Source organism: Melanerpes formicivorus, unplaced genomic scaffold (assembly GCF_026170545.1).
Source record: "Melanerpes formicivorus ecotype bairdi unplaced genomic scaffold, bMelFor1.0.p_v2 SCAF_3, whole genome shotgun sequence".
NCBI classification, from domain to species: domain Eukaryota; kingdom Metazoa; phylum Chordata; class Aves; order Piciformes; family Picidae; genus Melanerpes; species Melanerpes formicivorus.
The window spans coordinates 5,070,383-5,097,193 of NW_027142355.1; the positions used below are offsets into that span (position 1 = coordinate 5,070,383).

The following is a 26,811-nucleotide window of genomic DNA, read 5'->3' on the forward strand; positions in this document are numbered from 1 at the left end:
TGAGAGAGAGAGAGGAAGGATCCTATCAGAAGCTGTGTGCCACCTGAAGTGGATCACAGGAGTAAGGCTCTGCCCAAGTAAATGAGATCTCATCAGTAGGTCCCATGGAAGTTGTTTATTACAGTTATAACACTGGTAAAATGGTTGCTTGTCTTCTTCACTGTAGTCCCCAGAACAATACTTGGCATGCCCTGTTGCTTTTCTCTTGACCACAGTATCCAGGTGATGACCAGTACCACATTGGGATACACCTAAACACCCTATTAGGGCTTGAGTGGAAAGGAAACTTCCTTTTGAAGCACAACATTTGAGTATTAAAAATATGACTTCAAACAAGTGGACCTTACAGTCCAGGAGTGGATGATCTGATTTATCATTTGTGCCTTCATCTTAGCTGTCAGCATTATTGATTTTTCCTTTTCTTTAGTGAGCTGCATGGGAACCTCATTTTTAACTGTTTCCTTTTAAATACTCTCTTAGGAAAGATCAAGAAAAAATAACTCCCCACCAAAGATTATTTTTATGAACATCTTCAAGGGAAAAAATAAGCTTATATATGCAGCAGTAGTTCTGGCCTCCAAGGATAGCTTTCTCATTGAATGATTACATAGCCTGAGTCTTTCACTGTTCCTGTTTCCAGTCTGTAGCTGTCATTATAACATTGGGCATAGAAAGAAAGGCTTAAAGTAACAGCAGAGGAATCTATATTAGGAGTCTATATTAGGTGAAGCCCTATGAAACATACTGTATAACATTCCTTTATTGTTTTTAACTGGGGTTTAGGCTACAGTTTTAGACGCTCTTATTTTTTTAACACTCATGATGATAGATACTATTGGAATGACTCAGATTTTTTTCAGCATAAGGTTTAGCTACGTCTATTTTGTTCATGTGTTATTAAACCCCAGACATTACTTCTTTTCATAAGTAAAGTAGCATAGCAAAGAATTGCTATGACAAACTCTAGCAGACTAATCTAACCTATTGTTCACCCAACCTCATGAAATTCAACAAGCCCAAATTCAAGGTCCTGCATCTGGGCTGGGGCAATCCCAGGCACCGATACAGGCTGGGCAGGAACTGGCTTAAGAGCAGCCCTGAAGAAAAGAAATTGGGGGTGCTGGTGGAGAAGCAGCTCAACAGGAGCCACAAGTGTGCTCTTGCAGCCCAGAGAGCCAACCAGAGCCTGGGCTGCAGCAAGAGCAGCACAGCCAGCAGGGTGAGGGAAGTGATTCTCCCCCTCTACTCCAATCTGGTGAGACCCCATCTGGAGCACTGCATCCAATTCTGGAGCCCCTATTACAAGAAGGATCTGGAGGTGCTGGAACATGTCCAGAGAAGGGCCATGAGGATGAGCAGAGGGCTGGAGCATATCTCCTGTGGAGACAGACTGTGAGAGTTGGGGCTGTTCAGTCAGAAGAGGAGAAGGCTCCAAGAAAACCTTATTGTGGACTTCCAGTATCCGAAGGGGGCTACAGGAAAGCTGGGGAGGGACTTTTTAGGGTGTCAGGCAGTGATAGGACTGGGGAGAATGGAGCAAAACTAGAAATGGGTAGATTCAGATTGGATGTTAGGAAGAAGTTCTTCAGCATGAGGGTGGTGAGACACTGGAAGAGGTTGCCCAGGGAGGTGGTGGAAGCCTCATCCCTGGAGGTTTTTCAGGCCAGGCTGGATGTGGCTGTGAACAACCTTATGTAGTGTGAGGTGTCCCTGCACATAGCAGGGGAATTGGAACGGGATGATTCTTGAGGTCCCTTCCAATCCTGACAATTCTGTGATTCCATGATTCTAGGATTAATTTATTTTTGAGGGGCAAAGAAATGGTATATTGGAATTCATAAACTGGACTACAAATATACCTGAAGAAAATGCTGGGTTAGTAAAATTTATCTTGCTTCTATAAAAGTGTCACTGTGTTCTGACTTTCCTGTGAGTTTTATCCAGACATAGAATATGGATCAGATTGTCATATCTCGGGGTAACAGAAGTGCCTAAAACTAAACTGAGCCTTTTACACCTCTTGAGCTCTGACTTTATGTTGTACCATTTTCATCATCAGGTTAAATATCACAGGTTTCTACAACATGGAAAAAAATTCACTATGCTGCAATTACCAATTAACTAAGCTGTCTAACTTCATAGGCACTCAAGAGATACATAGTGGCTAGATAAAAAAAGTCCAAACTATCATGAAAAAAATTACCTTGAATGTAAATTGTTCATTGAAAACAGGGTTCAGGGTCTTTCTGTGGACTTTTGTCTCATATTTTTTCTTCTTATCAGGCAGCAGGAAAACTTTCACATAGGGATCAGATGTACCACCCATGTCTAATGCAGGCAGCTCAGCTGCTTGAATAATCCCAACCAGAAGCTGAAAAGAGAGGAAAAACAGCAGAATGAAATTTCAAATAGATATTTATAAAGAAACTGTAACAGAGACATACACATGCAGACTCTATTTCTGGCCCATGAAAACCCATTGCCACTCCTCTTCCCTGCCCTTCAGAGAAAGCAAATGAAGCAGCACTATAGACTTCAGAAAACCAATTATGGCAGATGCAGACTGTACAAAGGCTGTTTTTAAGCAGAAAAGAGGTTTTCAAAGGGCAGCTGATTACAGCTAAATACAGTCTTCAACTTTTTTAAAGACTGCAATCAAATAACTTTCAATTGCTCCCTCCTCTTGTGCATTATATTTCTATGCTGGGCACCATGAATAGAAATCACATTATTAAACAATCAAGAATGTCTAATTTTGACTACAAGATTTGTATTCTAAATCCTCAACATGTAACCTTTCCTCCAGCCACACTCAAAAAGGTGATCTATCAAATGCAAATGCTCAGGCAGAACTCTATTGAAAGTAAATGGATCACAGAATCACAGAATCAATGTTAGGGGCCAGAAGGAACCTTGGAAGATCATCCAGTGCAATCCCTCATTAATGTTTATAAACCTCATTCATGTTGATAAAGGGTGAGTGCAAAGAGGACGGAGCCAGGATCTGCTGGGTGATGCCCAATGACAGCTCAAGGGGCAGTGGTGGAAGTTGAGGCATAGGAAGGACCATGGAAACAGGAGGAAGAATTATTTCCCTGTGAGGGTGACAGAACCCTGGAAGAGGCTGCTCAGGGAGGTTGTGGAGTCTCCCTGTCTGGAGCTATTCACGACCTGCCTGGATTCGTTCCTGTGTGGTGTGGTCTAGGTGATCCTGCTGTGGCAGGAGGGTTGGACTGGATAAGACTTGGAGCTCCCTTCCAGCCCCTAACATTCTGTGATTCTGTGGTTTATTCCATGGACACAAACCCAAGGCAAAGACTGAAGTGACTCTTCAAGGACAATCAAGAAACAAGATATTAAGAACTGGGAATGAAGTCTGAGAACACTTTCTTCTTAATCATTGTTTCAGTCACAATGTATTTATTTCTCTCATGGTTGAATCATTTAAAATTGGAAGCAGAAGCTGTAACATCTGCAGTACAGAACAATACAGGCAATCTAGGAAAGAAGATTCTGGCTTCTGAGAGATTCCTCAGTTGGAATAAGTTTTTAAATTGACATAATGGCCTGCATGGTTTTCCACCTATACAGACTCTTAAGCTCCAGGGAACATTTTCCTTTAGCTGTAAGAAATACTTCTCCTTTTCAGTCTCATTCTTATTCTAGAGGCACAACAGTTCATAAATACATGGGTAGGTTCAGGATCTGCATTAAGTCTTTCACATCAAAGACTGAAAAACAAGTCTTTGGCTTTAAGATAACAGAGTAGAAAAGCAATTCAATCCCTTTTAAAATTCCTCTCCCTCTCTCTCTAAAACTGAGGAATCATGTTCTGGAGAGTACATCACTCATCTTGTCTCCATTCTTAACTCTGGGCAATAAATTAGCCAGATTTTCAGTCTGTAGTTTTGTGCCACAGCAGCATACTAACTTAACTGAAGCCCCTCCAAGCTGCAGCATAGTTTATAGTAGGAAAACAAACCAAGAATCCATAACTCAAGCAGTTTATTACCTTGATTAAATGTGACACACTTCTAACAGTTGTCTTGCTTGCCTGTCTTATTTCCCTTCATAAAAAACAGCTCAAGAAAGTTACCATTTCCTTTTATAAAATTCACACAGAAAGTTTGTTCTCATAGGCTATGGAAACTGAAATCCCTTTTGTCAGAACACAGTTGCAACTTTTCCTTCTTTTCCCTTTTCAGAGTGTCTAATGCTTCATACTGATTTCATACTGATTTCATACTGATTTTAAGGAGGATCAGAGTGACTCAACACATGATCAAGGAAATTGACACTAGGGGCTGAGGAAAGGATCCTTCAACCACGGACTCTTGAAAGGCTTTGGAATTCTTCTTGGCTCTTGCATTGAAAACCAAGAAGGGGTAGTCAGAAGTAAAATTCAAAAGAGAGAAAAATACCCAAGCCAAAGCTGGGTGTAAATATCTAGAAGATCAGAGAGAAATAGAGAGGAGGAGAGAAGAACAATGTGGTTTTGACTTAAGTTGTCAAAAAACAAAGAAAGAAATTAAATGCAGGATATGTATCCTCAAGTTCACTGAATACCAGGAATTAGAAGTGAAGAAGTCAGATGTGTTGGTGGACTTTGGTCCAAAGTTAAGCACAGTGAGTTTCACTCTGGGACTATGAATTGGTATGTCAGCAAAAGTGAACCCAATGATAGCAAGAGTCCAGGCACAGGAATTAAATGAATTTATCGAGGTTGCCCAGTGATGTGGTGGAAGCCTCATCCCTGGAGGTTTTGCAGGCCAGGCTGGATGAAGCTCTGAGCAACCTGATCTAGTGTGAGGTGTCCTGGCCCATGGCAGGGGGATTGAAACTGGATGATCCTTGAGGTCCCTTCCAGCCCTGACAAATAGGAGATAGTTTGGTATCTGGCCAGATAGGTCTACACCATTTTATGTTACTTATTCCTACTGAACCCTTGGGCAAGTATGCCAAAGTTAGGTTTTGGCAGCTTCAGAGTACAGTACTGAAGGAGTAGGAGTCCTTGACTGGAGAGATTCTTCTTGTCCAGCTTTCCTGTTTTATTTCACTCAGGCTTTTATTTTTATTTTATTTGAACTTCTGTTCCAAACTAAAATTTTCTCAGCTACTAGATGTACTGTAATGGAGAGCAACAGAACCTCTTTGTCCTACCAGCCTTTGTTTGCAGACATTTTTAATGTCTGTGGGCTAAAGCTCTCTTTTACTGCCTGCTCGCAGACTCCACAATATAAAGTTACTAATGACCATTAGACAGAACTGTGTCTTCAATTTTGCTGAAGGGTTTAACATCAACTCTGAGTACACTGAATACCATTTAGTAGTACCTCTGTCATGAATCTTCAGTCTTGCTTTCTCCCTTTACTCCATGCAAGAAGTAAGGATTGCAGAAATACCTACTGCAACTAAATGTAATATTTCATTTCCCCCTTGCACCCACAGAAATGGAATGTTACACGTTGGTTCTTTCCAACCTGATTGTTCTGGAAGTCATAATCCAGGGAATATTGGATTTTCCCAAGTTTCTCCACTTCTTTGGGTTCTTCTTTCTCTTCTCCATCAGTCAGCCCAGTCTCAGCATCATCATCCTTAAGAGCCTAGAAAGAAGGATTGCAATATTCATAAATATTGCAAACTCTTCAAGTACCACTTTAAAATAGACACTGTCCTCAAATCTATTTTAAAGCCATTAAAAGCAAGCATGACAGCAGAAATCCAAATATGCAATTTACATATTTATACTATTGAAGTTGCTCAGGAAGATGTTATAAATCAGCAGGCAAGCAATGGAAGTAGGAGGAAGGAAGCTTCTCGGGCTATTACAAGCAAGGATTGTTATAAAACCTGAAAGTAGAAACAAAATATCAACTTGATATATTAAAAAAAGTCCTTCTGGGCTCACACTGCCTCTTAAAGAGGCATAAGGAGGCAAACATGCTATTCAATATGCAAAGTCAGACATTCATTCAACTTAAGGCTGTCTTGGCAAGGTCAAACCTGGTTGTGCATGCTGTGAATCGTTTGCAATCGGCAACACGTTTCGGTCAGATTGCTATGATAAAGAGCATGTGCTGTGGATGAGATCTTCTTGCAGTCATATGCCAAACATCCTTCATGTTGATTTAGAATGGATATGGAAGCAAAGTTTTCACCATGCCATTAGCAAATGCATGTTTCTCCTTCCCCCACCCCTCCCCATCCCCCCCCCAAGACCAATTTCCTTTGTATTCATTCTCGCTATAAAGCTTGGCTGAACCAAATTGATTGCAAGTTGATTTTAGTTTGTTTAGAAAGGAATATCAAAACAAAGCAAGACAGAACTGCTCACAGCTTCGTCTACTGCACAAAATCTGCTATTTTTTTTTTTAAAGGGCACAGCAGTTATTTTGAGTTTCAACAGAATTCAAATACTAAATTATGTAATCCTTTATTTATTTATTTTCCCCCTGTACCAGAAAGCTGAAGCATTTGCACTGTGGAAAATGGGATACATACAATTGGTTAAACCACATGAACCATAACTTGGGGGTGCTGGTGGATGAGAAGCTCAGCATGAGCGACCAGTGTGCACCTGCAGCCCACAAAGCCAACCAGAGCCTGGGCTGCATCAAGGGAAGTGTGGCCTGCAGAGGGAGGGAGGTCATTCTCCCCATCTACTCTGCACCACTCTGGTGAGACCCCACCTCGAGGACTGTGTCCAGTTCTGGAGCCCCTATTACATGAAGGATCTGGAGGGGCTGGAATGTGTCCAGAGAAGAGCCATGAGGATGATCAGAGGGCTGGAGCTCCTCTGCTATGGAGACAGACTGAAGAAGTTGGGGCTGTTCAGACTGGAGAAGAGAAGGCTCCAAGGAGACCTATTTGTGGCTTTCCAGTATCTAAAGGGGGCTACAAGAAAGCTGAGGAGGGACTTTTTAGGCTGTCAGGGAGTGATAGGACTGGGGGGAATGTAAAAAAAACTAGAAATGGGTAGATTCAGATTGGATATCAGGAAGAAGTTCTTCAGCATGAGGGTGGTGAGACAGTGGCACAGGTTGCCCAGGGAGGTGGTGGAAGCCTCATCCCTGGAGGTTTTTTTCCCCTGCAATGTAAGGTGGTTACAGAATCTCACAGAATCACAGAATGTTGGGGGCTGGAAGGGACCTCAAAAGCTCATCCAGTCCAGCCCCCCTACTAGAGCAGGATCACCTAGAGTAGGTCAGACAGGAAGACATCCAGGTGGGTTTTGAATGTCTCCTGAGAAGGAGACTCCACAACCCCTCTTGGCAGCCTGTTCTGGTGTTCTGTCACCCTCATAGTGAAAAAGACTCATGTGGAACCTCCTATTCCACTTCTGGCATCCATTGTCCCTTGTCCTCTGAGCAGAGCTAGTCCCTGTCCTCCTGATGATTGCCCCTTACCTATTTATAAAACCATGAAGTCACCCCTTAGTCTCCTCCTCTCCAAGCTAAAGAACACCAGCTCCCTCAGTCTCTCCTCCTAAGGAAGATGTTCCTCTCTAATAATTTTTGCGTCTCTGTATTAGACTCTCAAGCAGTTCCCTGAGGTTCTTCTTGAACTGAGGGGCCCAGAACTGCACACAATATTCCATATGTGGCCTCACCAGGGCAGAGTAAAGGGGAAGAAGAGCCCCTCTTGACCTGGTCTGAAGAGACCTACAGGATTTATAAACAATCAGTTGCAGCTCTATTTGAAGAGATAGCAAGACTGGAAAGCACCTAGATAGTTGATGGTGGCTGGTGAAAGAATGAAAGTAAAAGCATTAACATTCTCACTCAGCCAGGGATGCAATGAAGGTTATGCAACAGTTGTGTGGGTGTGGTAAGAAGACTGATCTCTGAAGTAGAAAATGTTATTTTTCAGAAAGTAGATCTAAATTCAAAAGGTCAGACTCAAAGCTGTACAGTATTAAGCAATTATTTCTCTACTTTTTGAAGTGAGCTAGAAATTCAGCTGGCATAGCTCAACTGAAATCAATGCAATGACATTGATTTATGCAAGCTGGGGAGCTGGGTTTGAGTTAAATCTCTGGATGTTAGCAAATCATGGACTCAGAATCACAGAAACATTCAAGTTGGAAAAGACCCTCAGGATCACCAAGTCCAACCCAGACCCCTACTCTACAAGGGTCACCCCTAAAACATATCCCCAAGCACCACACCCAAACCACCTTTAAACGCATCCAGGACTGGTGACTCCACCCCTGTGGGCAGCACATTCCAATCCCTGACCATTCTTGCCCTGAAAAAATGTTTCCTAATGTCCAGTCTAAACCTACCCAGTCACAGCTTGAGGCCACTCCCTCTTGTTCTGTCACTAATGACCTGTAGGAAGAGACCAGCAGCAGCCTCTCCACAACCTCCTTTCAGGTAGTCGTAGACAGCAATGAGGTCTCCCCTCAGCCTCCTCTTTTTCAAACTAAGCAGCCCCAGCTCCTTTAGTCATTCCTCATGAGATTTATTCACCAGCTCTACTAGGAACATAAATTACAGCCTACCTGGATGAGATCAGTGGGTAAGATTGGTAGTGAGTAAGAATCACAGGTGATGTTAGAAGGGTAGTAACTTTTACAACTAAACCATTTCTACTTGGAAGGTCTGAATTGCCTAAAAAGAAAATAATTTGTAGACAATTGCTGAGCTGCTAGTGAGCTGCCTGGCTGTAGCACAACACTGTTGTTAGGACAAGGGTGACACTTCAAAACTGACAGGCCCTGTGGCACGAGGCACGGTCCCTGCAGGACCACACATGGGACTTTCAGGATATGAGGTGCTCTGATTATGGTATTAGAAATAAGCTTGGAGCAACCACATTTATCTGAGCCTGGAGATGCAATAACTCAGACTGAGATGTTAACTCCAGACCTACTGCTCTGAATCATCCCTGTACTACCCTAATAAAGAACTCCGTGATAGAAAAGTGATAAACACCAGCATATCACCATTTCTGGACTTTCTGCTGTTCCATCTATTTATGACCTGGATTTTATTCGAGAGGAAATATCCTACAGCTCTTCTTCAGGGATAAAAGGGAAAATGCAAAAGGAACTTTATATGCTAATTACTAGGTATGAGGACTTTGTAACAGTTGCATCAAAGCAAGAGTTACAGGGTCTGCAGAGCTGCTAAACTGGGGAGGTGCCAAAGCTGTGGGTAAATCAATGTGAAAAAGTTCTTGTTATGACTATGGAAAGTATAATGGGAAGCCAATGTGCCTCTTGCAAGGAAACTTTGAGGTGCAGTCAGAAAATGTTGCCTGGGTGGGAAACTTTTCCACAGGTTATGAGAGGCCCATTGGAAGGTGAAAGCTATTTCCCAGGGAGATGGAAAACACTGCACATTACTCACACTAGCTGAGAAGCTATACAGTTCTTTTTGACCTTGATTCAGATATACTGAAGCACTAAGAAACACTAAGAATGAGACAGTGTTTGGATTTGGCCAAGGTCATGGCATGGGGGAAGGAAAGAAATGACAAATTATTATCTCTACAGCAGTCTGTGGATAATAGTTTTTACCATCAAGAGACGAATTTGCTTTCAAACCAGAGGCCAATACTTCAAGAAGAAGCTGACTCAAAGGAAGTGCAGAAGTTTCTCGTGTTGGATGCAGCTGCTGAGTTCCAAAGAGGAAGAATTTGATTGCTTCGAAGTACTCAAAACAACCCTGTAGGGATTTTCATTTTGTATTGTGATTCTCTGAAAGATCAATACTTAATGGAACAGAGCTGCAACCCTCAATTTATAGCACACTGCATCACATTATATTGGCTCTCACTGCTGTGTTGCTGCAATCAATTAAAATAAGCAGCTATATTTTATTGGCTTTTAGAAACCGTAAAATATTTTTAATGATAAGCCAACTTTTTCCTCCAGCCTCTTCAGCTGCCACGACTGTAACCAGGAGCCCTGTATTTAGGTGCAGAGGCGTGAAAGCCTTTTCTTTCCTGATATTTTCTTTTGATTCCATGACATTTAAAATGCTTTTATGCAACACCAAAATGCATTATTACATTTTGCTGTGGACCAGATTTGTCTCTCCCGGTTTGGGATGACTCTGAATTTCGCTCAAGCGGTCTTTTCATCCCTGCACAATACATGCAGGAGCACACAAAAATGAAACCTTTATATCCTCTTAGGTGTGTCTAAGCATCTGAAAATTATAGGCTTATATGTAAGCAGGTTTAGGAACATACACTAAAACAAAAAAATAAGGTAATCCATTGATACAGCCACATCAGAGAATCACAGAATCACAGAATTACCGAGGCTGGAAAAGACCTCTGAGATCATCAAGTCCAGCCTATGACCTAACACCACCACATCAGCTAAACCCTGCCACCAAGTGCCACAGCCAAGCTTTCTTAAAGACCTCCAGTGATGGTGACTCCACCACCTCCCTGGGCAGTCCATCCCAGTGCCTAATCAGCCTTTCTGTGAGGAATTGTTTCCTAATATCCAACCTAAACCTCCCCTGGCACAGCTTCAGGCCATGCCCTCTTGTCCTGGCACAAGTTGCCAGGGAGAAGAGCCTGACTCCCACCTGACTATAACTTCCTTTGAGGTAGTTGTAGAGAGTGATAAGGTCCCCTCTGAGTCTCCTCTTCTCCAGGCTGAACACTCTCAGCTTCCTCAGCCTCTCCTCATCAGCCTTTCCCTCCAGCCCCCTCCCCAGTCTGGTTGCTCTCCTCTGCACCAGCACCTCAAGATCCTTCCTGCAGTGAGGGCCCAGAGCTGCACACAGTGTTCTAGGTGAGGCCTCACCAGTGCCCAGTACAGGGCAGAATTCCATCCCTAGTCCTGCTGGCCATGCTAATCCTGATACATCTAAGGAAAACAGCAAGTGGGAAAAGTTCCTCTGTGCCAGGGACCTTAATAGAACCACACAATGTACAGTAAATGTTTTCTTAGACCTGAGAGACAAACCTTTGAGCTGCCTCTCATTAAATCTATATTTCAATGAGCTCTGTAACTGAGGGAAAGAAAAAGGAAAGAAAGGAAAGAAAGGAAAGAGAAATGAAAACTGCTTCTAATTGCAGTTTTGCAAACTGGGCTTCCTCCTCCTCTCATTCCTCTAGCTGACAAAAGCCTCCCTCCAGTGATGCTGCCTCTTGATCCTGAAATATCCCTTGCTTGCAGCTCAGTTCCACCAAAAGCACTGCACCATGTCACAGCATTTGCCCCACTGCTATCTAACACAAAACACAAGAGAGATTCTGAGGATTAAACCAGCTTTATCTATACTTTCATTGAATCCCTTTCAAAACTCTGTAGAAATGGAGAGGGTCTGCAACGGATTTGGCACAGTTGGTCTGCTTGTTGCCTTAAGATTACAATCATACAATTGTCAGCATTGGAAGTGATCTCATGAATCACCCAGTTCCATGCCCCCTGCCATGGTTCCACAGAGCACTGGAACAGGCTGCCCAGAGAGGTTGTGGAGTCTCCTTCTCTGGAGACTTTCAAGACCCATATGGATGTGTTCCTGTGAGAGATGTGCCTTCCTGCGTGACCTGTGCTAGATTCTAAGGTCCTGCTCTGGCAGGGGGGTTGGACTCAATGATCTCCTGAGGTCCCTTCCAAACCCTAACATCCTGTGAGCCTGTGAAAACATAACACTACCTGCAGCCTGCAAGTTTATTTGCTACACAATGCATGCTGCTGTCCCAAGTTCCATGCCCACCTGCCTCATCAATCATTCCTTTTGTTCACATGGTGAAGGGCCTATTTTTCAACATGCAAAAGATGCCCAGTCCTCAGGCTTGTGCACTGCCTGCTGAGCCCAATGGAAGAAAATAATATGATTTTATAGCAAGAATGTTCTGTGCCATGTCCAACAATGAATTCATCAGAAATGCAATTTTTCCTCCACACCTAGAAAGGGCTGCATTTCCAGTAATGGTGCTGCAGCTTTTATCAATTACTTTCCACCACTTAGCAATTTCTATCACATTCAAGAGCACCACATTTCTAACCTGGCCATTTTTTATCTAGGGAGGGGAAAAAAAAAGAAAGAAGGAAAGGAAAAAAGCCTTTAAATACTGTTGGCTGATTCTCTCTCACAAAGCAGAGAAGCCTGCCATTGTAATACATTCCCTATCAGATCCCCTCAGAAGGAAATGCAACATTTCATTCATTCAGGCATCTGCTTTCTCTCCATGAATTAATTTAAAGAGCATGTCATGCATGGGTTTCCAGTGGCTGAGCCAGGCTTTGGTCATTGTGAAATCTCCTTTGCCATTACTGCTGTAAGAGCGTTGGCCTCGCATGCCAGCAGTGGGCCACACCGATGCACAGAATGGGCAAGCCCCTGCTGTGTTCAGCATGCCATGCTTTGACATTGCTTCCTTGCTTGTTATCCAGGTTTTAAATCACAGAATCACAGTGCTAACCAGGTTGGAAAATACCTTCGAGATCATCAAGTCCAACCTATCACCTCACACTATCTAATCAACTAAACCTCATCCAGCCTGTTGTTAAATACTTCCAATGATGGTGACTCCACCACCTACCTGAGCAGCCCATTCTCAAGGCCAGTCTCTCTCTCTATGAAGAATTTCTACCTCATAGCCAGCCCAAACCTCCCCTGGTGCAGTTTGAGACTGCGTCCTCCTGTTCTGTCACAGATTGCCAGGGAGAAGAGACCAACCCCTACCTGGCTACAACCTCCCTTCAGGTAGTTGTAGAGAGCAATAAGGTCTCCACTGAGCCTCCTCTTCTCCAGGCTAAATGTTGGTTACTCAAAAAGATTTCTTTCTTCACTAACTCCACAATCATCTTAAGAGCTCACTGCATGGTTCAGGTAGTAAAATACCAACTGACTCTACTGCAGCAAAAGAATACAGGAAATGCTGGAGGTATTCAATTTAAAATATAAATACAGAACATTCATGCTGGAGCTGTTAAGCCCCACACCCAACCTGCTTTTCTGTTTCTTTGCTGAAAAATGCAGCTGATCTCAGCCTGGGGGCCTAATTTGGAAGTTCACCCGGTGGGTCAGGCTTCTTCTTGAGTGCAGGACCCATGTGCATAAACCACAAGAAGAAAGCACTCTTGCAAGTATGCTAGAGAGCTCTGCCTCCAGCTTCCCATATGGCAGTGCTCAGTTCTGCTAGGCAGCAGGCTGTGAGTAGGAGGCAGCTTGAGGCTGCTTGGCCAGTGTATGCTGCTCAATCAATTGTTCTTCATCCTCTCCAAATGAATGGCATTGAGCCAGATGGAAGCATATTTGAGGACAGAACTATCTCCTCCATATCACAGTATCACAGAATGTTAGGGGCTGGAAGGGAGCTCCAAGGCTTATCCAGTCCAACCCTCCTGCCAGAGCAGGATCACCTAGACTACATCACACAGGAACATATCCAGGCAGGTCTTGAACATCTCCAGACAGGGAGACTCCACAACCCCCCAGGGAAGCCTGTTCCAGTGTTCTGTTACCCTCACAGGGAAAAAAAATCTTTCTGATGTTCACAAGGAATTTCCTAAGCTTCAACTTCCACCATTGCCCCTTGTGCTGGCATTGGGCATCACCCAGCAGAGCCTGGCTCCAGCCTCTGGGCACTCACCCTGCGTATCTTTATCACCTCTCAGGCTCCTCCTCTCCAAGCTACAGAGCCCTCAGCTCCCTCAGGCTCTCCTCATAAGATATGGGAAGACAACTATGAGTACTACATTTCTCTTTATAAAAATCTGTCGCACTAGATGAGTAGCACAACATCTATTTAACAATAAAAAATTAAACTAACTATAGCCAGAAAGGATTTATTTGGTGCCATACTGATCAATGGGGAAAAAGCTGTCAATGACCTGTTCTTTTGGCTCAGTTGCTTAAGAAGATGCAAGATCGTTCTCTGATCACCCTCTAAATAGGCTTGAAGGTTATTTTTGCTATTCATTTTCATTATCCTTCATTTGTAAAGAACAAAGGCCTTTGCTTGAAAAGTCAACAAGTAAATATTCAACAATTCTCTGATTTCCAATGGGGTTTGAAATGTTTACCTCACTGATATGAACTGCTGCTCTTTCTGTGGGTTATTCATATCCACTACGTCCAGGCACTTAGTGTAAGAGTTTAGCTCTCCATACAATCAGTAGATATAGGTAAATGTCTCAAGAGTGTGACTCAAAACACTTAATTCAGGGAATGATTGCATGCTTCCTAGACACCACTCATTAGGAACCTGTGAACTCTGGTCTTAAATAAAGAATTCAAAATTTGGACTGTTAATCAAGAGAAGGCAAGAAAGAAATGCCCTTGACAATGGAAGCTTCCAGTGGGTAAGAATGTCAGTACTGAAAACAAGGGATGTAAGAACAGGACTTTTTAGGGTGTCAGGTAATGATAGGAGTGGGGGAAATGGAGCAAAACTAGAAATGGGTAGATTCAGTTTGGATGACAGGAAGAATTCCCCATGAGGGTGGTGAGACACTGGAACAGGTTGCCCAGGGAGGCGGTAGAAGCCCCATCCTTGGGGGTTTTGAAGGCCAGGCTGGATGTGACTGTGAGCAACACGATCTAGTGTTAGGGGTCCCTGCCTATGGCAGGGGGATTGGAACTAGATGATCCTTGTGGTCTCTTCCAACCCTAACAATTCTATGATTCTATGATTATGTGAGTAAGGACTCATGACACCTTTATGTCATCCTAACAGTAAAAGAGGTTATGATAAACTGAGAGGCCCAGAACTGGACACAGTACTCAAGGTGCTGCAAAGTTATTGTCTCTCTCTTTCTTCCCTTTCTCTTCCCCAGATGGTTCCAGTGTTATCTACAGCCTTCAAGACCTGACTAATTTTTACTGTGGAATCTTGGTCTGTTTAGGTCTAATGCAAGGAACAAAGGGGAGGCAGTTTCAGGCCTGGCCAGCCTGAATCCAGCCTAGCAATGGAGAGAAGAAAGAGCCCCGGGGTGGATGTTAAACTCCAGGTGGGGAGAAAAGGAGCAGGTGGGGTTTGTTTTTTAGTCTAGTTAGGAGAAGGTTTTGGGGGGTTTTCATGTATCCTGTATATGTATTAGGTGTGAAGCTTTCACGTGTTCCGTATTGTCCTGGATATTTTTGTATACAGTTCCTGCATTTCTCTCCAATTCAACAAGAGTCTCTTTATTTTTACTTTTTTGGGGATTAAAATAATTTCTGTCTGCTTTTTAAACCAAGACAAAGCCCAACAGCATTTGAGCTGTGACTCACAGGTCTTGCTCCCATATTTTCGGGGCTCTGAAGCCTAAAATGAATCGACAATATGGAAGAGTTTTACAGAACACCCTACAGAACACCAGCACTCATCTATGATGCTGTATCTTCACAAACACACTATTTCAATGATTTTTTTTTTCCAGGGATTTTTAGACATCCTGCAGTGTTGCCTTTTGAGGCAAGCCAATGGCATCCTGGCTTGCATCAGAAATGCTCTGTCCAGCAGGAGCAGGGAGGGGATTGTCCCCTGGCACTCAGCTCTGGGGAGGACACACCTTGAGGGTTTTGGGCACCTCAATACAAGAGAGATGTGGAGGTACTGGAGCCAGTGCAGAGAAGGGCAAGGAAGCTGTGAAGGGCCTGAAGAATACATCTGATGAAGAGCAACTGAAGGAACTGGGGATGGTTAGTGTGAAACAGAGGCTGAGGGGAGACCTCATTGCTCTCTGCAACTACCCGAAAGGAGCTTGTGGAGGGGTTGCTGCTGTTCTTTTCTCACAGGTAATTAGTGACAGAAAAAGAGGGAATGGCCTCAAGCTGCCACTGGGTAGGTTTAGACTGGACATTAGGAAACTTTTCAGGGCAAGAGTGGTCAGGCATTGGAATGTGCTGCCCAGGGAGTCACCAGTCCTGGATGTGTTTAAAGGCAATTTGGATGTGGTGCCTGGGGCTATGGTTTAGGGGTGACCCTTGTAGAGTAGGGTTCTGGGTTGGACTAGGTGATCCTGGGGGTCTTTTCCAACCTGAATGTTTCTGTAGTTCTGTGATTGTGTGAAAAAGCAAGATGATCGCTCAAGCCTGAGACTGAGTTAATGTACAAATGGGGCCCAGTCAACCCATTTTGACTGCCACAGCATACTCATTTGGCTTGTTTTCTGAGAAAGACTTGTCTCCATTGTTTCTGACTCATTTTCACTACTGTGATGGCTCTGTCGCACAGGCTGTCTTTCTGAGTGTGAATTAGGACGTCTCATTGCATTGTGGATAAGCCACGATGAGCATTAATGTAACCATGAGCAGAAGATGCCAAGAAACAGGAATTGGCATGCTGAGATCAAGACAGGTAGTGAAATAAATGCACTCACAATTCTCTAGGCATTCAACTGGGAAAAAGAACAAGCACAAGAGCAAATATTGTAGAAGAAAAGATCCTCCTGGGCTGCATCAAAAGATGTGTTGCAGCAGATCCAGAGAGGTGATTCTGCCAATTTGCTACTCTGAGACCTCAACTGGAGTACTGTGTGCAGGTCTGGAGCACTCAATATAAGAAGGACATGGACCTTATGGAGAGGGTCCAGAGGAAGGCCATGAAAATGATCAGGGGGTTGGAGCAGCTCTGCTACAAGGACAGAAAGAGGGAGATGGGGGTGTATAGCCTAAAGAAGAGGAAGCTCCAGGGAGACCTAATAATAGCCTTCCAGTACCTGAAGGAGGCTACACAAAGGCTGAAGGGAGTCTGTTTGCAAAGGCCTTACAGTGACAGGATGAGGGGCAATGGCTTCAAAGTAGAGAAGAAGAGATTTAAATTGGATGTTAGGAAGAAGGTCTTTAGTATGAAGGTGGTGGAACACTGGAACAGGTTGCCCAGGGAGATGGTTGAGGTCCCTTCCCTGGAGGTATTCAAAGTGAGGCTGGATGCGGCCCTGGGCAGCCTGATCTAGTTGGGGATGATCCTGCTGACTACAGCTTTGGAGGTCCCTTCTGGCCTGGACCATTGTATGATTCTATGATTCTATCACTGACAGCAACAGAGCTGTCCCTCAACAAGACCTATTGGATGATTTCTGGTAATAAACACTTGGCTTTCTTTGAGTGAAATCCAGGATCTCTGGATGTCAGTATTGATTTTACCTACTTCATTTTTACTGACTTAGTTTGGATAATATTATCTTCATGCTACCAGGTCAACACACACTACTCTGAAATATTTCAGGGCACCTAAGATTAAAAAATCTTGTTCATTCAGGATTTTGACTCCATGAAGGCAAGGGTATTTCATAGAGTCATAGAACAAAGCTGCTGCTTGGGGTGGGCAGGGCAGGTGACTTTCTGCACCTTGCCTCTGCTGCCAGTTGGCAGGTGACCCCTCTTTGGTCTTCCAGGTGTTCAGAAAAGGCTTGGATGTGGGCCTTGGAGCCATGGTTTAGTTGTCAGGAGGTGTTGGGTGACAGGTTGGACTCGATGACCTCTGAGGTGTTTTCCAACCTTACTGATTCTATGATTCTATTCCTAACATTAGGGATTGGAAGTGACTTCCAGAGATCATCAAAACCAGCCCCCCTACCAAAGCAGAATCATTCAGAGTAATCTACACAGGAATGCATCTAGGTGGGGTTGGAGTGTGTCCAGAGAAGGAGACTCCACAACCTCTGCATCTCTGTGCAGCCTGTTCCAAGGTTCTGTCACCCTCACTGTGAAGAAGTTTCTCCTCATGTTGAAGTTAAATCTTCTATGTTCAAGCTTATATCTGTTGTTCCTTGTGTTATTACTGTGCACGACCCAAAAGAGCTTGGCCCCCTTCACTTGACACCCACGCCTCAGATACTGATAGATATTGATCACATCCCATCTCAGCCTTCTCTTCTCCAGACTAAACATCCCCAGGGCTCTCAGTCTCTCTTCATAGGGGAGATGCTCGGTCCCCTAATCATCCTCATGACTTTCTGTTGGATTCTCTCTGGCAGGTCCCAGTCTCTCTTGAACTGGGGAGCCCAAAACTGGACACAGTATTGCAGGTGTTTACTGATCAACAGCTAAAATCATAATGTGAAACAGTGTAAGAAAATATTTTTTTGTTGTTAAAAGTGCAATTAGGTGCAGTTGCAGCTCTCAATATCATGTCACTTTATAAGGCCCCAGTGCTTCACTCTTATTAATACATGATCATGAGTCTGACTATTGCTGTAAAAGGAAGGCCTATGTACAGGAAAACCAAACAGAGAAGTCAAATGGATGACTGAAGGCCACTGTAAGTCTGTAGCTGAGCCATGAATATACTTCTCATACTCCAGGGTGTTATATACTTACCTGATCTCAAAACTATTTCACCTACCGGACACATTTATCCTAAGCCAAAAAAATCTCTCACTAGTGACAGTGTTTTAGCCTGATGCAATGAGAAAGAACCAAGTTATTAAATCTCTGTCTCCACAAATGCTTTCTGACCTAATAAAATGTTCAGACCATGACAACAATCATTCTCCAAGCAATAGGGCTACATTTTAGTGATTTTTCCAGGGGCATTGCTCACAATTGATATGATTATATCTACTGCTTTCCTCAGCCAACAGGCTGAACTTCAGCAGGAATTTTCCTGTCTCAATGCATTAAATTCAGACCCAATAAACTGGTGGCTGGTCTAGTGTCTCTGGAGCTGCCTCTTTGGGGGGTCTTTATTATTTTGTTCCCTCAAGAATTGCAGAAACATTCAGGTTGGAAAAGACCCTCAGGATCACCAACTCCAACCTAGAACCCTACTCTACAAGGCTCACCCCTAAACCATAGCCCCAAGCACCACATCCAAATGACTATTAAACACATCCAGGGCTGGTGACTCCCTGGGCAGCACATTCCAATGCCTGACCACTCTTGCCTTTAAAAATTCTTTCCTAGTATCCAGTCTAAACCTACCCAGTGGCAGCTTGAGGCCATTCCCTCTTGTTCTATCACTAATTACCTGGGAGAAGAGACCTCTACAATGTCCTTTCAGGTAGGTGTAGACAGCAATGAGGACTTACAAAGCTGACACTCTCTCAGTACATTACTTAAAGGTCTCCAGTATGAGATACAGAGCAAAACACAAGAATGAGTAAAATTTGACACGCTGATGTCAGTCAATCAAAAAAGGGAGTGGACAATTAAAAAATATGAGAGAAACAAATGCTTGAGGAAGCTAAGGAGAGTGGTAAGCATAGTCACAAAAATTTCCACTACAAAGTACCAGTTCAGGCAAAGGACAGATTATGGACACTTTCCTGACTCTACATTTCATGCCCACTTTTTCTGCCTTTTATTCAAGTATCACATCCAGATGACCTTTAAGCACATCCAGGGTTGGTGACTCCACCACCTCCCTGGGCAGCACATTCCAATGCCTGACCACTCTTGCACTGAAAAACTGTTTCCTAGAAAGAAAAAAAAAGTAATGGGAGACACCAAGGGGCATTGGCAAAGACTAGAAAGTTATAAAGGTGAGAACTATGATGGGAAGAGCTGATAAAAATACTGGAGCTGGCTGTCATTCAGTTGCACCAACAGAAGTAGGGAGAAAAAGACCACTTCAAAGAGTTTGGGATGGAGCAGAAAGAACTTGAAGCATAGGCACTGTACCAAGATCATATGAGAGCCCGCAGCAAGTTTCATGAGGTACCAATCATTTCAGCAACACTTAAGAAATGAAGGCATTAAAAATACACACTGCTTTCATCAGCTTTTTATATAGTGACATTTATGAAACAACAATAACAAATAAAAAACAAACAAAAGGGGAAATAAAATTAGCAAGTTATTTTGGTGTGCCTATCAGTTTTAAACTTCAGCTTTCTAGTACAGTTTGACTTAGTATTTTAACCACAGAAAGAATGGCAACCTCTCTTCTCGCATTCTCCTCTAGCCTCCCCTGAAATATATACCCAACCAAAAAGAAAAATCTCCAAAAAACCCACAAAACCAAACCCAATCAATTTAGTTCAGCCTCTTGATGTGTGTTTCAAAGCTACTACATATATATAATTCTCAGCTGAGGAGCCAGAGCTTCAGAAGACTCTATGGATCAGAGCTTCAGACAAGGTGCGTCCAAAGAGCAAAGTAAACCTACCGCCAGTGACAATCCAGAACAGTCATGAGATACAACACAGACAAGGAGGACAAAGGAGGAAGAAATGAAAATTAAAACATCCACACACAAACATTAGCAAAAACCATGGAGAAATGACCTTTTTACAGTAACATATTCATTAACCATTTGCTGTCCCTAGAAGGAATCCATTCCTCCCAGTGACCCTTGGTGGAGCTGTATACTTGACAAAGTAAGCATTGACTCAATGGAAATGGGTTTCAAGATTGAAAACCTGATCTTACTTCAAACTCTTTCCCCCCTGGACCTCAACTGCACTTGTTCATAATCTAAATTATTTCACAACCAGTTTCTCATTTCAAGTTGTGTTTTGGAAAGTGGACATTTTGGAGCACAAATACTCTTAGCAGAGAACAAAGTTGTGCTCCACTCCCTGTGATACCTACCTATCATGTGGGACTGCTGAGCTGACCGAGTTTCAATGTCAAAAGGATCTTTAACTCAGTCAAGCTATTTGGCTCTATAATTGCTTGGCAGGGATGTGCAGGTTTAGCACAAGTGTGTGCAGGGCAAAAGTTCTCTTTGACAAACAAACCCAGACTAAGATGGAAATTATAATTCCAGAAGCTCAGACTTTCCATTTACCAAATGCTACTCCCTTCCAAGCTTTGTGTGCTCAGGGAACTGGGACCTTACAAGATGCCAAGTGCCTATCAGCTGCTATTATGTACTCTCAGATGAAGACAGAAGGTAATTAGCACTTTCAGGTTCAGGCCTAACAATGACTGAACTAAGCTTTTTGATTTCTTGACAACGTCTCAGATCTTTGATACTGTAAATGGCATTCAATTCACATCTTGATCTTCAATTCACTTTCTTTTGTTTTCATTTTCTCTTTTGTTCTCTTTCCCTCTCTCTTTCTCTCTCTCTCTTTCTCTCTCTCCTTCTCTCTCTGTCTCTCTCTCCTTCTCTCTCTCCTCTCTCTCTTTCTCTTTCTCCTTCTCTGTCTTTCTCTCTCCTTCTCTTTCTCTCTCCTTCTCTCTTTCTTTCTCTCTCTCCTTCTCTTTCTCTCTCTCCTTCTCTCTCTCTTTCTTTCTCTTTCTCTCTCTCCTTCTCTCTCTCTGTCTTTCTCTTTCTCTCTCTCTCTCCTTCTCTCTCTGTCTCTCTCTCCTTCTCTCTCTCCTCTCTCTCTTTCTCTTTCTCCTTCTCTTTCTTTCTCTCTCCTTCTCTCTCTTTCTCTCTCCTTCTCTCTCTTTCTCTCTCCTTCTCTCTTTCTGTCTCTCTCTCCTTCTCTTTCTCTCTCTCCTTCTCTCTCTCTTTCTTTCTCTTTCTCCTTCTCTCTCTCTTTCTCTTTCTCCTTCTCTCTCTCTTTCTCTTTCTCTCTTTCTCTTTTTCCCTTTCCCTTTCCCTTTCCCTTTCCCTTTCCCTTTCCCTTTCCCTTTCCCTTTCCCTTTCCCTTTCCCTTTTTCTCTTTCTCTTTGCTTCTTTGAAGGGCTTAAACCCATTCATGTTAATCCCCTTTGAATTTTATGACAGAACGTCCGAAATGGTTTGGTTCTTTTAACTGAAATATTCTGCAGTTAGCACTGCATTGAGTTCAGCTGGGCACATTAAAATTGGCACTGATAATTCAAGATTAAACAGTCATACAGAATGAGAGAGAAAAATAATCAGCAAAAATTTTGCAAATTAAGAACCAAGTTGATAATATTATTGAATGCCAAGGACTTAAATTTGTACACTTACCAGACTGCCTGGGTATGAATTGAAGGGGCTAATAATTTAAGTAGTCTGCTTTTGAACTCTGACACAGTAAAGAGGAAGCTTGGCTGGAGAGTTGGTAACCTATCCACTTATTAATAAGGTCTGACATTTACATCAGCTGAGAATCTACCCTCCTTAGGTTTAAACTGGGCAAAAGTAAACATATTGGTTAAATAGCAAACCCATTTGGGCAGAATTATGTTCAAATAACTGGACAGAATACTCTGAACAGAATAATCTTTAAACTACCTATCTGTGCAACCCTTCAAAACTTGAGCTCCCTTTGTAGACAAGAGATGCTTGATTCAGCTTTAAAATCACATATTCCCATGGGGAAAAAAAAAACCCCAAAACAACAAAACACACAGAAATGAAACTCAATATTAGCCCCATAAGGTAATTTTGCATTTCAAATGTTAACTTTCCAACAATCCACGGTCATTTATCCAGGTCCTCATGAATATATTAAAAAAAATAGAGAAGAAAGAAAAAGTAAAACCAACTCAATAATATATTGCAAATACAACAATGGTCTTACATGATATGGAACAAATTCCACATAAATAATCAATCAATAAGTTGCATATTCTTTCTCCTACAACAAATTATGAGGTTAATTATCATTGGCAGTACACAACAAACATCTCATGGCATTTTTTTCACGAGCATAATCAAACAGTTCTTCCAAATGATTCTTGGTTGAGTAGGCTAAGAGTAGCCCGAGGTAACCTCACAATTGATGAACTGATTTTCCATGCATTGTTAGGGGGGGAGAGATCTCATAGCTGCTTAATATTAATATCCCAAATCTATCAATTAAATGCAGGGAATCTAAATCAAAGTGCTTAAAGAAAAGGAGTTGGCTTCACATGCATCACACAAAGGAAATAAAATCAGCATGAAATCTGTTTTTTCAAGGGACAACTTAAAATTTCTGCTCCGTTGTTTTTTGGTTTTGAGCTTGGTCTCATTAATCTTCCTAATCTTGGAATACCTGCATCTTGTTAGTTATTTTCTGTACTGATGAGGTTGTTTTCATGTGTGACTTTGTCTCATGTTGGTGTCATGCACTCCTGTACACCAGTGTGGCACATGAAGCATCTTCTCTTCAGGTGGAACTAAGGCTGAAGCTGTGCACCAGGGCAATAGGTATGGATGCAAGGTGCTCCATGCATTTAATCTTCCTTTCTATGCATGACTCTGTTAGTTGTGATAAGGCAGTCTGGGATGGCTATTGCAGTTGAGTAGCACAAACAGGAATAAGATAAGTGGAACTTCAGTTATTTCTTTCTATACTATCCATTGAGCAAGAACAACAAAAACTGTCCTCTTGCCTGATAATGGAAATTGGAAATAGCTTTGATACTTCTGTACCTTTGAAGCACATCCATTATTTTCCTCCTCTTATCTGAGCTCCTTTCTGATTCCATTCATGTAATCTACTTGCGGCTAGACATCAGACTTGTAAAGCTTTCTCATCCACACTCCTGAGTTTGCTTTTTCCCCATCACATGCCTAGAGAAGCACGCTAACCTGTTTCAAGATGCTTAAAACTGGCTGATGAGCCACCCTGGTGGCTGTTCCATCATTGTACAGTGGCATCTTGCCATTTGTTCTGAGCTGCTCCTTGGGCCTGTTGGCTATTGTGCTCTAGGCTGCTCTTCTTGGATCTTGTTCCTTATCAGCTGGCCCTAGTCTTTGAGTTTCCAGATTTAGCTTCAGCCCAGCTTTCTTCTACAGTAGATCCCAACTTGTGGAAGGAGCTGCTCAGTCCTGACCATGCTTCTATCCTCTCTCTTGGGCTGGATAACTGTTGCTGGACTGCTGTGGCTCAACCTCTTGAGAGCAGAAGCTTGACGATGCAAGAGCTTTACAATTATTTGCTCCTACTGAAGAGCTTTGGTAAGTCAGTTCTCTAAATTTCTTCAGCACTTCATGTGAACAATCTAGCCCTTTGTCTTCTTAGCTTAGGAAATCTTTCAATGCAGTGAAGACTCGTGGATACTTCACATTTATTTCACTATTCTGCTTATTCTCAACAGTTTGCTCCACCCTGCCCCTCCCCCACTCCATTTCCCCACGATTTTCCACCTTTTTATTCTTCTTCGTTTTTTCTTCCTTTTACAATACTAAAATCCTGTTGTTAAAAACAAAACAAAACAAGCTTCATGTTCTCTCAAGAACAAGTCCATTGTCCTGAGGAATAGGTCCTGCAACCTTGTGCTTCTCTTGCATGAAGCAGATATGAAGAACAAGTTTTCCTGCCCATATAAAAATGATGCTCCTCAAGGGGCATTATGCTTATCTTCTCCTCCAAGTTACTCAGGTGACTTATAGGTGCAAGTATGGCTTGTTAACTTTAATGTCCTCCTCTCTAGTACAAAATTAATTCTCCCAACATGGTGTTGAATGCCTCTGTGTTCTTCCTTTTTGGTTCTTTTCCCTTGTTCTGTGTTCCTTGTATTTTCCTTTTGACTGTTGTTTCTTTCTCTGCTGAACTTTTTCTTTTGTGTGTAAAAAAAGATTTAGAGTTCAGAGCTACGTTTGTTTGTCATGCAAGTTCAGAGATGCTGCTAGAAAGTTATACAAACACTGTACTAGGTCCTGGTCACAGTCTGGAAAAAGGACCATGAAGGTCTCACACATTTGCTTTGTTTTCTGCCGCAGCTCTCTATAAACTTGCCCCTTCCAGATGAGTCACCATATGCCAGCATGTGTTTGTATTTTTCTTTTGAGAATAGGGAAATTGACTGCTTCAGTAGTGGCACCACACCCTGATTCATCTTTTGTGATACCACCAAGATGATGCTACTGCTTCACTGAGCTCCTATGGAGGCTACAAGCAGAACATTTTCTAGGCATATCAAACAGAAACCTTCAAATGCAACGCAAGAGTACAAGAAAAGGAGAGGTACTTTACCTGATCTTTCATGGTTTTCCCTAAATCTTTAACATCTTTCATGTTAATAGCATTCTTCCCTCCCTTCTCCTTTCCCTTCTTCTTGTTCTTCTTTTTGAACAAGCATTTCTTACAGAGACAAAAGCAGCAGGTAAGAATTAATAGGACTGCAACTATGGCTATGGCTATTAAGGCCCAAGGTGGCACTGGAAGAGAAAAAGAAACACACACAAAAAGAAGGTGGCAGATTGTTAGTAGGGTTAAAGTTAGAAACAAGCACATTTCTCTCACTGCTAAGCTTTTTTTTTTCCAATAGAAATACCTGAAACCTTTTCCCATACACCCCGTCACCATTTGTGTATTTCCCCCAGCTGAGCATTTGCACACACAATGCCAATTGAACACATCTGTTTGCATGCCTGGTGACACAGATCAAACTCCCTTGCAGCTATTTTGATTAATCAACCATCTGAAAACAATATGTCCAAAGCATTTGTGCTGTGCAAATCTGCAAAGTGCTCGGCACATTCAGGCAATTACTTGCTCCTTTCTTTAATCATCTTCCCAACCCACCTGGCATTGCAGCCGAATTGACTGGAACTGATGGGGAATTTCCTCTTTCTGGAACAGCATTCCATCCAAGCAGTCAGTTTTAATGAGCAGCCCTTCTCCTCTGCCCACTGCTACACTTGACAGACTCCTCACAAGAGATGCAGGTCAAGGTCACCAATAAAGACTGACCGAGAGCAAAGGACTACCAATCCAAAGGCGTTTGCTCTGTTCATCATCATGCCCTAAAGCTAGCAAAGCTTCAGCACATAGCTATACTCTCACCTATACTTTCCTAAATTCTATTTATTCATTCAGCTCAGGATGCTGGATGTGACTAAAGTGTGAATAAATACCAGAGAACACTTACTGTGATAAAATGGTCTTGTTAAAGACCAGTGTTTTTGGTTAAAATAAAAAAGGATATCATCAAAACACAAGTACTCCAGAAGGGAATTATCTTTATACAAATCATCTTTAATGATCACTGTTTCCCACATCTAACCAGAATACCTGACAAAACCTTCAATCTTGCAAGCTAGCATTTTATAAAAATCACAGAATCACAGAACCACAGAAACATTCAGGTTGGAAAAGACCCTCAGGATCACCAACTCCAACCTAGAACCCTACTCTACAAGGCTCACCCCTAAACCATAGCCCCAAGCACCACATCCAAATGACTTTTAAACACATCCAGGGCTGGTGACTCCCTGGGCAGCATATTCCAATGCCTGACCACTCTTGCCTTGAAAAAATCTTTCCTAATGCCCAGTCTAAACCTACCCAGTGGCAGCTTGAGGCCATTCCCTCTTGTTCTATCACTAATTACCTGGGAGAAGAGACCTCTACAATGTCCTTTCAGGTAGGTGTAGATAGCAATGAGGACTTACAAAGTTGACATTCACTCTATCAAACCTGCAAGAAACTCTCTCAGTATATTACTTAAAGGTCCCCAGTATGAGATACAGAGCAAAACACAAGAATGAGTAAAATTTGACACGCTGATGTCAGTCAATCAAAAAAGGGAGTGGACAGTAAGAAAAGGAGAGAAACAAATGCTTGAGGAAGCTAAGGAGAGAGCTAAGCATGGTCACAAAAATTTCCAATACAAAGTACCAGTTAGAGTGGAATGGAATGGAATGGAATGGAATAGAATAGAATAGAATAGAATAGAATAGAATAGAATAGAATAGAATAGAATAGAATAGAATAGAATAGAATAGAATAGGTTGGAAGAGACCTTCAAGATCATCACGTCCAACCTATTATCCAACACCACCTAATCAACTAAACCATGCAACCAAGCACCCTATCAAGTCTCCTCCTGAACACCTCCAGTGATGGTGACTCCAAGTTCAGGCAAAGGACAGAATATGGACACTTTCCTGATTCTCCATTTCATGACCACTTTTCCTAACTTTTATCCAAGTATCTCTGGTTACAAAAATCATCATAGAATGCACCTAGAAGTGACTTTTAAAAGTCATCTACTCCAACACCCCCTGCAATAAGCAAGGACATCCCCTACCAGATTAGGTTAGAGAATAGTTAAACAGTAATTTCTGTCATACTTTTGTGCCTCTAAATGTTCACTGAATGCAGCT

At 42.5% G+C, this 26,811-nt stretch overlaps 1 protein-coding gene across 2 annotated transcripts in view; it reads right to left on the reverse strand.

Moving 5' to 3' along the window:
• Window positions 1-26,811, reverse strand: part of LOC137455036 (synaptotagmin-1) — a 535,786-nt gene that overhangs the window by 120,083 nt on the left and 388,892 nt on the right. The window contains exons 5-7 of one of the 2 annotated variants that reach the window (XM_068165552.1): window positions 24,677-24,861; window positions 5,481-5,594; window positions 2,204-2,371 (exon numbers count right to left, since the gene is read on the reverse strand). In XM_068165552.1, coding sequence (XP_068021653.1) covers window positions 2,204-2,371; window positions 5,481-5,594; window positions 24,677-24,861 — 467 coding nt within the window. Of the gene's footprint in view, window positions 1-2,203; window positions 2,372-5,480; window positions 5,604-24,676; window positions 24,862-26,811 lie in introns of both variants that reach the window. The other variant, XM_068165544.1, reaches the window with a different exon arrangement.